At 34.9% G+C, this 17,060-nt stretch overlaps 1 protein-coding gene across 2 annotated transcripts; it reads right to left on the reverse strand.

The window, feature by feature from the left end:
* Nucleotides 1-2,594: 2,594 nt before the first annotated feature.
* On the reverse strand, nt 2,595-7,695 carry LOC142623498 (peptidyl-prolyl cis-trans isomerase CYP21-4). Of its 2 annotated transcripts, none has more exons than XM_075796932.1 (9): nt 7,552-7,695; nt 6,863-6,939; nt 6,544-6,748; nt 6,365-6,425; nt 6,184-6,240; nt 4,481-4,566; nt 3,294-3,431; nt 3,060-3,210; nt 2,595-2,952 (listed from the first exon to the last, which is right to left on the reverse strand). In XM_075796932.1, the coding sequence occupies exons 3-9, from the start codon at nt 6,693-6,695 to the stop codon at nt 2,866-2,868; spliced, it is 732 nt and encodes a 243-aa protein (XP_075653047.1). In that variant the 5' UTR covers nt 6,696-6,748; nt 6,863-6,939; nt 7,552-7,695; the 3' UTR covers nt 2,595-2,865. The 2 variants fall into 2 exon arrangements, with proteins under 2 accessions (XP_075653047.1, XP_075653048.1); XM_075796933.1 differs by having other exon boundaries at nt 6,863-6,915; nt 7,552-7,641.
* Nucleotides 7,696-17,060: the final 9,365 nt, after the last annotated feature.

Raw genomic sequence — 17,060 nt, forward strand, 5'->3', positions numbered from 1 at the left:
TTTATACTAAAATAAACAAGAAATTTTGCATGAATCAATGATTAGTTATGTCAATTTCAAACTTCAGTTTTTTACTATGTCAATTTCATCCTTTACCTCACGTAATTAGGGTTGTACATGGTGCGGTGCGGGTGGTTTTTGTGGTTGTTTCCGCACCACACCGAAACCTTTGGTTTTCTAAAAACATAAGGCGTTGTCACGCCCCGATGAACGGTTCTCTGGCAACATTGGTGGCAGTTCCAATTGGTGCAATGGTTAGTGTCCACCTGTCTATCACGCACACAGAGGGGAAAAGAGATCTAAAACCAAAATCAAACCCCAAAAACTCAAGGATTCAAACCACAAATCAAAACTTAGATCAAATCTAAATATCAAAAAATTGAAAACCCACTACAAACCCAAATATTAGAACCCAAACAAGCTTAGGATTCTTGGGAATAACCACCGATTGACTCACCTACGAAGTCTAATCAACTACCAAGCGATGGAGGTGGAGACAACAACTTGAAGATCTGACCTGGGTGGCAGCAAAAGTAGAGGTGGCTTGAAGATAAAAAGTTGAAATGGTGGTCGAAATCTTAGATCTGACTTGAATAGGGTAGAAATCTCAAGTTTTGTATATATATAAGTAAATCGGTTTGGTTCAATGTTCATTGGAATCCAAAAACCTTCGCCGACAGCCGTGCTGGCCGACCTCGATGCTTGGAAATCGCTACCGACCACCGTGCCTAACACCTGCGGTGGAGGTTTGAGGCGGGTGGATCGATTTGGCTTTGCCCGATTTTGTCGATGGCGGGCGGTGCCTGTACTGCCCTACACGTAATTGGTTGTATCAATTCCATCGCTTCTAACTTTCAAATTTTAGTTGATTTCATCTTTTAACTTTTAAAATAAGTCAATTCTACTAATTTGGTCCTATAAATTTGTCACAGATTAAATTTTATTTGTGTCAATTCATCCTTTAAGTTTCAAATCAAAGATTCTTGTATCAATTTCATATCTTAACTTTTTAAATAAAGTCCGTGAGGATAAAGAGGTCGAGTAAGTGTGTTAGGCCGTGGGCCGTGCCCGAGGATATATAGAAGCCCAAGGATGGTCAAAAGGTTTGTTAGGTTTCGGGGCCAAAGGGCCGAGGACAAGAGAAAATAATAATGGATTGACGATAGTTCTTGAAGAGCTAAGCCTCCTCGGGAAAGCATTATAGAAGGTTGGGACCCAACCATCTCGGGAATGCTGTACAAAAGGTGATCATTTTTCTCAGGATAGGCATCAGGGAAAGTAGCCAACAACAAATGAAGAAATATCTGGGAATAAAGCTGTCACCATTACATTAAATGCTCTACACCAAACCAACTGGTTGCATTTATGAAGAAAGTTGAACAGTGTTATCTTAGCTTACAGCTATTCACAAAACTTCCAGGAGGTTTTGATAGGACAAGCATTTAAGAGATTACCTACAAGATCAACAAGTGGAAGGCTAGGATAAATGGTGGAAGGACTATATAAAGGAAAGACCCCCATAAAAAATGGGGCATGTAATTGGAGAAGAAAAAAGAAAAAGGAAGAACACATTGTGTGGGAGGGTTTCTTGTCTCAGCCCCCACTTAGCAAGTATTGTCTTCTTTGGCCTGGGCCTCAAGGTTTTGTTCAATCCCACATCGAGGAGAAACACCTCCCACATGTGGCTTATAAGCCTAAGCTGAAGAACACATGTATACCACTACTACACAATACCTGCTAATTGGGGACTAAGACAAGAAACCCTTCCCACACATTGTATTCAAATAAACTTGAGTGGTTATTAGAATACCTCATCTTCAGGTTTGATCGAGGAGCGCTATTTCTCTCAATTTGCGTTTTTAGTCTTCTTAGCATGAATCCAGTTAGTCATGGCCCATATTTAATTTGCTGAGATGTTTTCCTATAAAATCCATACTTAAAACAAATTTATTGTTTTTAGCTTGTTGGGACATCACCCCTTGTTCTTGGTTCCAATTCTAGTCTTTACAAAGTCAATTTTGTCCATAACATTCAAAAATTATAACAATTCTATCTTTAGAAATTGTCATGATTAAGGATAAAATTAACTGGATTTAAAAGTATAATAATGAAATTGGAACAAAACTAATCCAATTTTTTTTTTTTGAGAATAAAAAAAAACTAATGTATGGGAACTTGATTTTAGAAATTGAATAATGAAATTGGAACAAAATTAACATGGGCGAAATTCAAACTTATTACTAATGGAAACTTCATTCATGCTTTTGATTTTCATAATAAGTACTGATAATAAATCAACACAGTGGCTGAAATTATGGCCTCTTCTCGATGGCCTTTTAATAACTAGTTATGAATCTGGTAATTAAGAATTTAGAAGTTGAGGTGATTGTAAAAAAATTGTGGTCTGCATAATTAGAATTGCCAATTCGACTAACAATTTGATGAGTAATATGGTTTGTGATTGACTGTGTGTGTTGTTTTAGTCTAAAAATAGAATGCGGTTTCATGGCACTTAAATGACATAAAACGACATACAATTTTCTACTGTTTCAAACACATTAAAAGGCAAAGAATTTTCTACCAAGCATATGAAATTTAACCAAATACTGTTACTTCACGAACTCCTATCAACCTTTATGTTACATATACCCCAATAAAAAAAAATTTGCCGCTGCCTCCAAAGAGAGAAAAAAACAATGCTCAATATACAAAAAAAGCATAAAGAACCTAGCAGCATGGGGATTATGAAAAAATTGAACGAAAAATTATGCAAAATAGCAAACTTTGCGACAAGTATCAGCAAGCAAATTAGTCAAGAGAGAACCACGCCATTTAGAAGTACTTAAAATTAGATCGAGTTAGCACTCAAATTTCACGTTTCAGAGCAACATTGATAATTCCTACAGAAGATTTAGGCCGGTAGTGTTCATCAGTATCCACCTCTTCAATTTCCTGAATGACATTGCAGCACAGAAGTCCAAAATTATAAAATAAAATAAAAATTGTTCAAGTCCAGGCAATCAGACATCAGCTTACTCATGAACCACAAATATGGTTACCTGCACCACATCTTCTCCCTTGATGACCCGTCCAAACACTGTAAGTTTATCATTCATATCCGGTATTGGTGCAGTTGTAATGAAAAGATCAAACCCTTTGCTATCTAGCCTAGTTTTTGAAGTTCCCAGCATAAATGCCTCATGTTTTGGACTGTGTGCAAAAAAAGTAGGAATCACATTTTTAGTAAAAGAAAGACCAGTTACCACCACTATTAGACAAGATTGAAAGAGAACCTTGTGCCGAGTTGAAGATGGAGCTTTGCATGTGATATCAACTCTTCAGCAGCACCGAGCCCCTGGTATTCACCTCCTTGAATCACATAGTTCTTGATCACATGATTAAAAGGCATCCCTTTGAAGTACCCTTTTTGGCTGCAAAATCAGTTAGGTGTTCAAGAGTAAAGTTAAAGATAACAGATATTATAAGATGAACCGCATTCAAAGAGGGTCATTTGTCCTGTAAATGCAAACGCAAAGACAATACCATGCAACTATCAAACAATATTATTTTATCAACAGATAAATAACACCTAGGGGAATGACAATGAGAGATAAAAGAAAATCAATCAGAAAATGAGAAAACAGCTAAATAAGTAACTCATAACTCATAAAACTAACTCTTCCTAGAATGATCAAGGCAATGAAGAACTGGTGCGGATTTAGCCCCCACCACCACCCCACCCCAACCAAAATAAAATCACCCAACACACCTGCCCCTTCTCATTCTATGGGGAGAAACAAACAAAAAAAAATGAGGGAAGAGCTCTATTCAACTAAAATATAGGAATTTATGATTGTCAATCATTAATTAGAGCATTCAATAGAGGTTGGGTCTTGGGGCTTGATGCAATGGCAAGTGTCTTCCACCAAAAGCAATAGGTCCCGAGTTCGAGTTTAGGAATCAGGCCCTCCAAAAAATATTAGGGGTAAGGCTACCTACCAACCACTTCTCCCAAATCTTGTGAAAGTGGGAGTTTTGTGCACTGGGTACACCCTTTTTAATTAGAGCATCCAATCACACAAGCCTTTTTTATTAGAGCATTCAATCACACAAGGATCTTAACAAAGCTTTCATCTTCCTTTTGAAAATTTTAGATCTTTTAAATCTCATACTGTAATTACTTAGAAGTGGTTCAATGCACATATTTTTATTTGAACTATCTCCCCCTTTGAATTAAATTATTTTTCCTTGATAAAAAAATCATATATTAGAGTTTTCTTTCAATGGAATAGATTTCTTTTTTGGTACCCAGGAAAAAAAATAATAAAAAAGTATTCAACCATGTTTTATGTGGAAGCACAATCACTAAGACACTAACCTATTTTCTCTATTCTTGCTAATTAACAATATTAGCTTCATCAACCACCAATCATCAGCATCAAACAATGCAGCAGGCAGAATATAGATAGTCAATGCTCACCATAAGTCAAGGAATCTGTCAACAATCTCAGGGGAGCTTTCCTTGTAAAGTTCTATCGTAATATAACCTTTTGATGTATTCAAAATCTACACAAAAAAGAAAAAGAAAAAAGTAAGCAGCTTAAAATAAGATTAAGAACTAACAATCAGCATGAGTGACATAACTATATTACCAGACATAATAATTAAAAGAAGAAGAAGAAGAGAAACGAAGTAAATTACTCTATTGAAAATCATTCATTACTAACTTTTTGCATCACCAAAGCCAACCTTACAAATAAGAACTCAGCATGCAAAAAGCAATCATCAAACCCTTGCTTAAATTCACTGCTAGAACTGTTCCTTATCAAAGATAAACATCTAAAAGATTCATTTCTTATTATATCAGGTAGCTTATTTGCTTTGTGTTTATAAAAGGAAAAGATAAAATCCATCATACACAATGTAAAATTCTCACCTCACTCACTCACTCTGTTTTATTTTTTATTTATTTATAATTCAATAGTTACAATAGGGGGAGGGGCAATTTGAACCCTGAATGTCTCCATTAGAAACACCAAGAGGTGTCAACCAATTGAGTTACAAGGCTCTTGGCACCTCACTCATTCTAGTCATTATAATTGAATAATCAAAACCATTTCTTTAACTGAACTGCCAATAGGCTCACAGCCAACTTACATCAACTAACATTCCCCCTTCCCCCTTAGAGGTGTGCATCCAACCCACCAACCTAACGAAACCTACCCAGCCTAATGCCTCGAGTTAGTTTTTGTGGGCTGGTGAGTTGGGTTGCAAAAGAGTTTGGGATTCCAAAAGAGTTTCATGAGGTGGAATACAAGATTTATCCATTTTCAATGCTCCCAAAGACAATTCCTCAAGTGTTATGTGCCAAAGTTTTTATCCTTCAAAGCTTTAAAACTCAAAATCAAGTTTTCTCCAACAAGGGGAGTATGATGCAGGAGCAAAACCAAATTTATTTGAGATTTTATATTTTCAGATTTTATATTTATCTCATAGGAAGTTAGATAATTGTAGACTTTTATTCAGATAGGGATTAGATTTGAGATTAGATAGGGATTAGTATTTGAGTTCAGTTTAGATTAGTTTTCATTAGTTGTTATCTTTTATCTTTATTTCCTGAAGCTCTAGTTGTATATAAGAGCATGGTTTATTTGTATTTTTGAACATAGACAATTGATTGATTGATGATATTCAGATTGGAGATTTTCCAATAATTGGATGCTGATTCCTGATACCTTAGGTGTTGATGCCTAAGTTTTTCTTTGTGCTAATTCCAAGCGACCCTAAGTGCTAATTCTTAAGTTTATCTTTACTTTCCTTGTTACTTTTATTTCGTCCTGCATCAAATAGTTTATTTTAAAAATTAATTAAATAATGAATGAAGTCAATTTTTTTTACAAGGCATGAAACATGCAAGCACAACCCACCAACCCAACCAAACCCTTTGGTTGAGTTGGTTTTTAAACATGTAATGGGTTTTTCAACCCAACAAGCTTGGATTGGGTTGGAAAAAGAAAAACACTCCAATCAAAGCCATGCACCCCCCCCCCCCCCCAAATTCTTTTGGTAGATAATACCACAATACTTGAAATCTATCAATGGTGACAAGCAAATTCACTAAAGACTATTAAACATGGAAGGAGGTTATAATGGTTATTGCAACTAATGATCCAAGCAACTTACAGCATAACCAGGAAGATCAAACTTCTTCAAATCTGCAAACATACGAACGTCAGTGCCCTAGACCACAGAAATTAATAAGTTAGCAACTTATCCATTTACTAAGAACCGAAAGAGAGGAATTCCTGACTTTCACATGATAGAAGAGAGAGAGAGTGACCATGTTTCCATTTCTAATAAATACCTCAAAAGTTGACTTCCCATCCTCTGTTTGGTCCATTGACCTCACCGAATTAGCACCAACTCTTTAAATGATAGAATAAGTCATTGGCATAATTGAAAGACAGACAAATCCATATGAAACTAGAGGTGACATATCATCAAAAAACCAAATGTATAAATAACCAAGGAAGAAAGACAAACCTTTTATACCAGTGCCGATAAGTTGCCATTAAGGACAATACAATCAAAGCAACAACTAAGTTGCATAATACTATTGTGCTGACACCGATACGAGTAGGCCCCTTCTTCTTTTTGCTTTGGAGTAGCAGAGCCTGAGGTTTTATCCTAGCCATTAGGTGTGACTTCAACTATAGTTTTTGCAGACACTCTTTTCAAAAACAACTGCCTGCAAATTATGAAATCATGCTCAACACTCATGCCAAGCTTATTTATTGAGATAAAAATAAACACTAAAACTTAATTTAGATCAAAAGTATCCAAAAAAAAAAAAAACCCCCACCTGGATTCCACTGATTATAAAGATTCAATTATTGCATAGCCTTGTTTCATCACCTGAACAGGCGAAGAGGTTAACAGCTGAAAAAGGATACCAAAAAAGAAATGAGTTATAGGATGACAGCAAAAATGAATAGCACATCGGGAATTCTATAATCTTTACATAAATACTTCAAATTTGGACCGTCAAAAGTCTAGTTCAATGTTAAGTGAAACTTAAAAACCAAACGTGAACTTGAAGTACCATATTTTCTAAAAAATTATACACAGCAACAACAAAACATTAGCCCCAAAACTATAGGATTGGCTCTGATCCTTGATAGACTAAAACCTTGAAATCTATCAAAAAAACAAAGAAAACTTCATGATTCATTTTAAAATAAAGATTTTCACAAGCTCCATCAGCAAGTTTTCATAATCAAATTTTCGTACTTTCTTGAGTAGGTACTTAACATAAATTCAAAGGCATAATTTTCTACATTTTCACATGGTCCCCTACGCGAAGTGCACCAAGCAATAAATGAAAGCAATTATAAAAAGAAAAATAAGCGAATCTAATACAAACCAATTTCACTAAAATCGAATACAAACCAACCCATCAAATTCAGGCTTCTAAAAAAACAAGAAACAAACAGTTAATTCATAGAAAACTCCCTGGATCTGTGACCAATTCAAACACAAGCAAGTATTTACCTTAAATCTTTTCTTTGACTCAATCGGTGAAGATAATAATAATAATAATGTTTCTATGTTGGGAAGGATAATTTTAAAACTCAAACAACTGTCTGAATGAGATCAGGTGCTGATTTTGAACTTTCTCGTTTGGTAGTTTGGGACTTCTTGGACTCGTCGTTTCAAAAGGGTAGGTCCCACATAAGACTTTTTTTGGCGTATGGACGGTTGTGATCTTGCCTGAGATTAGAATCGTACGATGGGGAGTGTTCAAAACCAAAAAAGGTAATGTTTCAAAACTGTATAGTGTATACACACCCGCCTTGTCGATGGTCGACTTTACAACTCAACCGTCCATCTCAACAAAAGCATTAGTATCGTAACTATGGTTGCGCCCGTTTTGTGGGTAATTGGTATAAATTATTTTTGTAAACTTATTTTGCTATTTAATTTATTTTTACTATTATTTATGGGTTTCACTGCATTACTATTCATAGGTCCTACTATACTAGTTTAGCTAACTTTTACCTTCATCTACAATACTTTTAACAAGAAAATTTCAGTTTCAACAAAATAAGCGGATCCCAAATGGACACAATTACAATATTTATTTATTAGGTCAATACTTTTGACTTTACAACAAATTCAATCGTATCAACAAAACATCTTGCGATACATTAAGGACTCTAATCCACTCATTTTGAAATGAGTGGATAGAATTTTAAGAACTTTATAGTAGAATTAAGAGTTTCAGAGAATCTTAATTTATTATAAACAAATTACTATTTATATTTAAGAACTATAATCCACTCATTTCAAAATGAATAGATCAATTTTTTTTTTTGAATAAGAATAGATCAAATTTTAAAAACTTCATAATAGAGTTATCTTAAAAACTTTAAAGAATCTTAATCTATTATAAACAAATTATTGATACCAACTTGAAATTTTAAGATGATATTTTGAATTAGGCAAAACTTCTCGACATAACAAATTTTAATAGTAATAATTATGACAGGAAAATTGAAATGTTAAATTTGTCCATTTAAAGCTTTTTTTTTAATTTCACATAATTTTTTTTAGATCCATTGAGGTTTCCATTGTAGTCACCTTATGGGCTATTTGGAACGCCAGAAACCAACCTCTTTTTGGAAAAATTCAAAGGGGAAAATGCTATTATACACTCTCTATTATGCGCACGTTTACACATGTGGAAAAGCAATTGAAATCAAGTTGAAGTCATGATTTCAGTTGCTTTTTATGTGTGTATAAATGTGTGTAACAGAATTTATATAATAAATACAGCTCAAGTTTATGGGGGTGGTTACACATAGTAGTTAAGGCGGTCATATGACCACCCTGACTTACTTAAAAAAAGAAATTATACTTGAAAAAAATTATATATATAATTATATATATAACATGTTATGCTTATGTCCACCCTAAAAAAATGTGAACACTCTGTCTTGATAATCTTAAAAATTTGGGTTAAAATAAGAGTAATGCTAGGAACACAATAAACTGTCTCAACATTTCACAATTAGCATGCCAACTCACACATGGAATTTTTTCAACCTATAATTTAAATTTTTTTGTATGCTAATATTGGAATTGTTGTGATATTTTGTTGTATCTCTAGCATTACTTACAAAAATATTCTTGGACCCCCGGATAAAATAAATAGAAGTTCAAAACTTCAAATAACATAAAAAAATAGCCCTAAATTTTTTTAAGAAAATATTCAACAAAAACTCATTCAAAACAAATCCTAATCATTCAGATTCGTAACTCATTCAACCTATTCCATAAAAATAATTAAATAATCTCTAATTTTATTTTCCTAAAAAAGGCATCAAAGGTGAGATTGTGGACGTGAGTTCTCCTTGGTGAAGCTGAAGCTTTGCTCCTCAGTAGCTTGGCTTGCAATCACAGCATGTATCAATCGTTGCTCTTTTTCACTTTCTTCATTTTTATCTTTTCTATCTTCATTTTATACTCTTTATCACTTTATAACTCTCATTTCATTATTCTCAATTCTCGCATAATTTCTAATCAGTCCCTTTTTAACTTTTAATCTTTTGTTTGTAAAAGAATCAGTAAAACTTTCATGTATTTACATTTTTTATTTTGTGATGTCGATGTATTCAAGATTTCTTTTTATTAAATTCTAAATAATTTAAGTTTGTTAATGATTGCTCTAGAAGAAAAAAAAAAAGAACCGCGGCTGCAAGTTCCAAAACTATAGATACATGACTAACTTTTGGGAGTGTTAATGTTTGACCCAACCGGCAAACACGACTTGAACATGATACAGGTTTTTGTTGTTAGGGTTGGACCTTAGCAGGTTTGGGTCATAAACAGGTCGACCCAAAAACAACACGATAAGAAATATGTCATAAACAGGTCAACATGCTTGACTTGCAATAGACATGTTTGATACGCCAAATTATTTGTATCAACCCAAAATAACCCATTTAACACAACCCATTTAACTCGTATAACAAATAAATATTTATATTTATTTTAGATTTTTCAAATACTTTTTATATCTAACCTATATTTTAAACTTAAAAAGAAAAAAGAGTAATTACAAAAACTTACAAGTAATATAATGGAAATTGATATTTTATAAACCCTAGTCATGATTAGTCTACTGTTTTCACTAACTCTTACGATATCGATGACTAGCCTTTAGTGAGTTATGTGGATGTTATATTTTTGTTGAATTATGTTATTTTGAATTTGGATTGAAGTGTATGCACTTCTTTTTGGAGTGTAAAGAACTTTTTTTTTTGCTAAACGGAGTGTAAAGAACTTATTTCTAGATGAATGTTATATTTTTGTTTAACTATGTTATTTTGAATGTGGGCTAAAGACTTGAAGCGTATACATTACTTTTGGGATGTAAAAAACTTATTTTTATATGAATGATAGATTTAGGGTCTATTTGGATACCGCTTATTTTGCTGAAAACTTAAAACTTATTGTTGAAAACACTGTAGCAAAATATTTTTTCATCCGCATAACACATTGTTCACGCATTTTTGGTGTTGGCTGGTCCATGGTCAGTGTTATAGGACCAGCAAAAAAAAAAAAAAAATGCAAACGCAGAAACCGCAACAGGCAAACGCACACTTAATATTAAGTAGGTTGAAATGGGTTATCTCACATTTATATCAACTCAACATGGTCCGTTTATTAAGCGTGTCAAGTGGGTGCAGTTGTGCCAACCCACTTCATTAACATGTCAAGTTAGGGCTGAAAAATCATGATACGATTATTAAATAAGTCAGGTTAGGGTTGAGGTATTTAGTCAAGTACCCCTACCTCGACACGACATGAATCCAACATGCTAACTCAAATTGATACCCCTAACTAACTTGTCATAATTTGGCTAACAGGTATTACAGAGCTTTTACCATTGAATCAAGCAAAAGGCAAAACGCAACACCACATGCTGCCATCACGCATGTGTTTTTAGGATTTAGCTTAAGTGGCCACCACATGTGATGCTCCTTCCCTTCTTCTTCCATTCTTTAAATCAGTTTCTACACCCAAAACCCACCACAAAACGCCAGCCAAAACCCACCCCAGCCACAAAAATAACCACCACCTCAGTGGCCTAGCCTCTTCAATCTCAACCCCAGCCAAAAACGCCAACCACGTCAACTCAAGGATGCCAACCACTAACCCAAAGAGGGAGAAGAGAGGCACTAGTGAGAAGGAAAAAAAAAAAAGAGGGAGAAGGAAGAAAGATGAGACCTGATAGAGAGAAAAAATGAGAGGAAGAGAGAGAAATTGTATTTTATTGAGAAAGTGAGAGAAACCTAATAAAAAAGTTTTTTTTAGTTTGTTGCTACAGTGAGCTGCTATAGATGGTAACTCATTGTAACTCATGATTGCTATAGCATTTGACTTCTTCGATGTAGTGTGTTTTTTGTGAGTTGGTTGTTATTAATAGCATTTTAAGCATTCTTGACGTGAATGCTCTTAGTGGTTATTGTAGGGGCATTGGGTCCAGTAATTTATCAAGGATGGCCCAACGAAGTCTTTTGGGCTAGAAACCCAAATCCGAAGACATCAGAACGATCTTGGAGTATCTAAATGTCCAATTATGTCCGAGGAGTATATTTGTCCTCGGATTGTTAAGCCGAGGACATAGGAAGAGAAGTTTTGTGTCCCCGGGTTATGTTATAAAGAATCCTACGACTACGGGAATACACAATACACGTGGAGGACAATAGAAAGAGCGGTGGAATATCTAAAGTAAAGCTGCTACCACCGCTCATACATTAAAAGCTCTGTAATTGATACGCTGACTGCATAGATGGAAGGATGAGACCTGAGCATAGAGTTTGGAACTTGGTCCCTAACCCCAGCGGGCTTTAGGGAAGAATTGATGGGACAAGTATCCAAAATCAGGATTGCAACCATGAGGTGGAAGATGATGAAGAGAAGAAAAGAAGTATAAATAAGAGGGAAGAGATACGAAGAAAGGGAGAGGCTTTTTCAGGAAGAAAAATGGCCAATAATATATGATAATCAAGGATTGTATCCAAATTTGAGGAGATATTATTATAAACTATCCTCGGGTTTTGGCCGAGGAGGAATTTTCAGTCTTACTCTTGCAAACAACTCTTTATTTTGTGCCATTGGGCCCAAAGCCCGTTCTTTTCCTCATTATCTAAACCATCCTTGAAATCTAGATTACAAACTCATCCTCTACAAATTTAATTGTATAAAAAGGTCTTTCAAAGCCCATTCCCTTCCAGTCATAGTTTGGGAATTTGAATTGTGTCCTTACAGTTATCATATGCTAACTAATAGCAGTACATGTAAATTAATAAATAACAATGGGCCTTTTCCTCACAAAATAAATAAATAAATAATAATGGGCGTCCTTAGGGCATTTATTAATAGACAGTTTTAGAACATTTTAATACCACTTTTATAGAGAATATAAAAAAACTTAATTAATACAACTCTCAATTGATAATTGTATATTCAATGTACAATCATTAGCAATATACTACTTTTATAGTGAATATAACCACGTTAATTTTGGGATGAGGCTATTAATATAATTTGCATTTGTTAATGATTATATATTGAAATGCAGTCTCTTTCTTCATTCTTAGTATACATAAAAAAGAATAAAAAACTACATGCAAAATTAATAAGAGCCAATGTAAATTTACACGGTTACTATAGCAATAATATATTTTTACCATGGTTTTAAAAACCGAACTAGGTTTCGAATCGTTTTAAAAAAAAATTCCGGTTCAACCTCGGTTTTGGGGGGTTTTACCAGACCGAACTAGCTCCCGGTTGGACCGGCTGGTCCAGTCCGATTTTTAAAACAATGATTTTTACACAATTTTGCATGATTTGATGTGGGTGAATGTTGGACTTAATTGGCTAAAATATGATTTTTTTTAAAAATTATATAAGTATTAATGCTTGTGCTCCATGACTTCATTTCTAAATTAACAACACCACTTACAAATGAATATTTCAGGACAAAGCAATATATTTCTTAAAAGATTAACACATTAATCAGAGATATAAAGATAAGAAAATAGATGCCGTGAGATTTATGGAATCACAATCAACAAGAATTTGCAAGTACATTGAGCTTGAAGTATTGAACGTCATAACTACCAGTCCAGCTCAATCAAAGACAAAAACAAGCTTAGGGGTAAGGTCGTCCCGGTGGGGGGTCACTCCAATGGTTAACTTAGAAATTAGGAATGACAACGATTCGGGTTGGGTTTTTTAATACCTGGACTCGACCCACAGGCCAAATCCGCGACCCAGACCCGGCTCGATTATTAAATGGATTTTTTTCCCAGATCCCAGACCCGCCTCGTTGGGCCATGCCACTTCAGGGCCCATTCCGTTGCCCAATCAAAAAAAAAAAAATGTTTCCCTGATACTGATTTTCTCAACAACCAAATAGTAGGGGACACTCAAGAAAATCCAGATTTGAACAAATCGGAAACCCTTTTTTTCATTACAAAATTTTCCCACATCAAAAGTAAAAAAAATAATTTACATATAGACCCTACAAAATCAAATCAAACAAGCCGATCCTATTCAACAAAAATAGCACTTAAACTAGAAAATACAAATTTGATTCTTTGAACAAAATGAACGATTTTCAGTGCAAAAGCTTGAGTTTACAATGAGGTGAGAAAGATGAGAGAGTTGTTGCCTTGCGAGGTGGAGGAGGGTCTGGCAAGGTGAGGTCCGTGAGGAGAGGTGCTTGATCTCTTGAGGTGCCTGTTAGCGAGGCCGCTTGAGGGAGCGCTTGTCGATGAGGTTGCTTGAGGGAGAGCGGTGGCACTGACAAAGCTTGGGACGGTGGCGAAAGCTTGGGACGGTGGCGAAAGCTTGGGACAGCAACGAGAGTTAGATCGGCAGTGAGAGGTTGGGTAGTTGGCCGAAGGTGAGATTGAGGGTGAGTGAGATTGTGACTTGTGAGTGAGTGAGTGAGATTGTGATTTGTGAGTGAATGAGTGAGAGTGAGTGAGTGAGATTGTGTGAGCTATAGAGTGGAGATGAGAGGCGGACTGCTGTGAGCTGAAATGAAGTGAGGAGTAGAAATTTAGGGTTTATAATAATATATATAAGGGTATTTTAGTAATTATATATAACCGGGTCGAGTCGGGTCTGAGTTCGGGCCTGGTTTTTGTAAAAATCCGGACTAGACCTAGACCTAGTTCGTTTTTTTTAAACCCAAACCTGACCCTATTCTTTATTGGGCCGGGTTTTAGAATTGGGTAGGGCCGGGTACTTGTGGGTTGGGCAGAAATTGCCATCCTTATTAGAAATGCTTTAATTGGGTTGTGAACCGACTGTCAATCTTCATGGACCATGGATTTTATAATGGGATTTCGCATTTCCTTTTCTAGGATTATGACTCAAATTCTGGCTTTTCAATGCTGACACGTATGGTTCCTTGGTCGGCTGATGGGATTTCTTTAAGAGATGCACCTCGAACCTTTAAAAACTGATAGGTTTGTATAGGATCTTAGTGTCGGCATATTTCGTGCCAAATTTTAATGTATTTTTCTTATTAGTCTAATGTATACATTTGTGGGTTTCATCGTACTGGTTTGAGAGGTTCAGAGCTAAAGTTAAAGTTTTCGTGCCAAATTTTAATGTATTTTTCTTATTAGTCTAATGTATACATTTGTGGGTTTCATTGTACTGGTTTGAGAGGTTCAGAGCTAACGTTAAAGTTTTCGTGCCAATTTTTAATATATATTTCTTATTAGTCTAATGTATACATTTGTGGGTTTCATTGTACTGGTTTGAGAGGTTCAGAGCTAAAGTTAAAGTTTTCGTGCCAAATTTTAATGTATTTTTCTTATTAGTCTAATGTATACATTTGTGGGTTTCATTGTACTTGTTTGAGAGGTTCAGAGCTAAAGTTAAAGTTGCTGTTGTGATTATCTTAGTCAAATGAGATTTACATGTCACCTACAATCTTGCTTGACACTAGCGAGATTGCGAACCTAAGAAAAATTTGTTACACTCACTCTCGGTTGTACCCATCCATTGAGTCTTCTCTTATAACCCCATAACCTCAAGAGATTCAACACCAAAAGTTCTCATATTGAAGAGTTAGAGAGCAGCCCTTTTCTCTAGAGTAAAAACCCATTTTTTCTTTATACATTCATCCTATTCAATTTCCAAATCTATTGAGAGGAGATTAAAACCTTATACACATAGAAACTTTGAGCGTTCTTTGTTGTTGTTTAGTGCTAGGATCCATTGTAGAAATCCCAAAATCTTGAAGAGGCCTTAGAGTAGTCAAAGAAACTTGGTCTTGCGATTAGCAACTCAATTCTCAAAACCTGTGACTAGCAAGGATAAAAGATTTGTGCAATTAGTTGCGAACAGGGACAAGAAGCTCAAATATTTTGTCATTTACATAGCTTGGAGGGTTTGTAAGTGAGATGTATTGCAATCATCCTTGTTAGTGAAATTGATTGGTGGCTTAATTCGATAAGCCGTATAGAGTTTTTTGCCCGGTTTTGGGATTTTCTATTTTGATTATTTATACATGCACGTATAATTTGGCTAATCACATTAACAATTGGGCTTAATTTTGTAATTTGCTTAAAATTGACATAAGCTATAACATCAGGGTCTAAATGTGGTATCTCTCAAGGTTAAATCGCAATAAATGTGATTGACGATAGGTGTGGAGCAATTTATGTTAATGGAAGGTCTAATGCAGTAGAGGCTCATACAAGCTCTTGTTTTCATGAACTTGCATTGGCTTATTTAGGAAGTGAACCAAAATCTCACTTCAGCTTCATGGGAATGGCAAGTTCGCCATTAGTTGAGAAGAGGATGACTATGACCAATTAGACTATCCTATTCGAAGCTAAAAGCGTTGTTTGATTGACCCTTCCACAAGGCGACCAACCAAAACCACGGCTCGAGATCCTCACTTGGCCTAAATCTATATTTTTCATCGATCCCTCCAAATTATAGTTCATAATATTTTGTATTTATCTTTTTAAACCAAAGCTTGTTAGAAGTTTGAACTTGTAGGACAATTAATTTGACTTTACTAATGTTAGAGATATCAAGCCCAAATAGTCATGGCTCAAACCCTATCCTATTTGGTGTGCAAGTAGAGAATTATACTTATACTGTGTGTGTTTGGCACTCGCTTAAAAAGCAGACTTATTTTACTCACTGTTTTAAAAACTAGACTAGACTGGTCGATCCGACCGGTTTAACCGGGAACCGGGAGTTAGTCCAGTTCGATAAAACCCCCCAAAACTGGGTAAAAATTGAAAAATTGGTCAAAAAAGGGGTTGAACTGAAAATTAAAAAAAACGGTTCGATACCCGGTTCGGTTTTTAAAACCATGATTTTACTATTCAGCTTATTTTTGCTACTATTCATAGGCCCCACTGCACTTTTTGGTATTATTTATGGGTCTCACTATACTATTTCAGCTAACTTTTATATTTATTTACAGTACTCTCATCAAAGAGTTTTCAGTTTTAGCAAAATAAGCAGATTTCAAATAGACCCTTACCCAATAGACCCTATGAGTAAGATAAGGCTTGGTAGGAGATAGAGAGCATAAGCGTAAAGAGGAACACAATAGAGAACAAACAAAGGGATTTGTACTTCGGCTTAACGATCTATGTTCATGGAGGGATATTCCTAAGGACTACATGTATATTGTATGCTTAAATCATGCATTACAATGAACCCAATATGAATAATTTATAGGAGGCTAAACCCCCCCCACCCTTAGTCTAATCATCCATTAATTATAGTTAATATACCTATAGTACACATAATTATTTGCTTGGACACCAAGTAAGATTGGGCTGGCCTTGACTATTTGGGCTTGATATCTCTAGCAACTTACAAATTAGAAGACAACTTAATCCTACTACAATAGTGTTAGTCTACAGTTACTTTATTTATTTATTTATTTATTTTTTATACAAGTTAAAATTTTTAGTTTAACTTAATATAAGTGTATATGTGTG

This window comes from Castanea sativa, chromosome 2, assembly GCF_040712315.1.
Source record: "Castanea sativa cultivar Marrone di Chiusa Pesio chromosome 2, ASM4071231v1".
NCBI classification, from domain to species: domain Eukaryota; kingdom Viridiplantae; phylum Streptophyta; class Magnoliopsida; order Fagales; family Fagaceae; genus Castanea; species Castanea sativa.

Coding starts and splice junctions, on each gene's coding strand:
- LOC142623498 (XM_075796932.1), bottom strand. CDS start 6,695: ATGGCTAGGATAAAACCTCAGGCTCTGCTACTCCAAAGCAAAAAGAAG. Junction 4,567..6,183: donor TTGATCTTCCTGGTTATGCT/GTAAGTTGCTTG, acceptor TTTTTTGTGTAG/ATTTTGAATACATCAAAAGG. Junction 3,432..4,480: donor GACAGATTCCTTGACTTATG/GTGAGCATTGAC, acceptor CTGATTTTGCAG/CCAAAAAGGGTACTTCAAAG.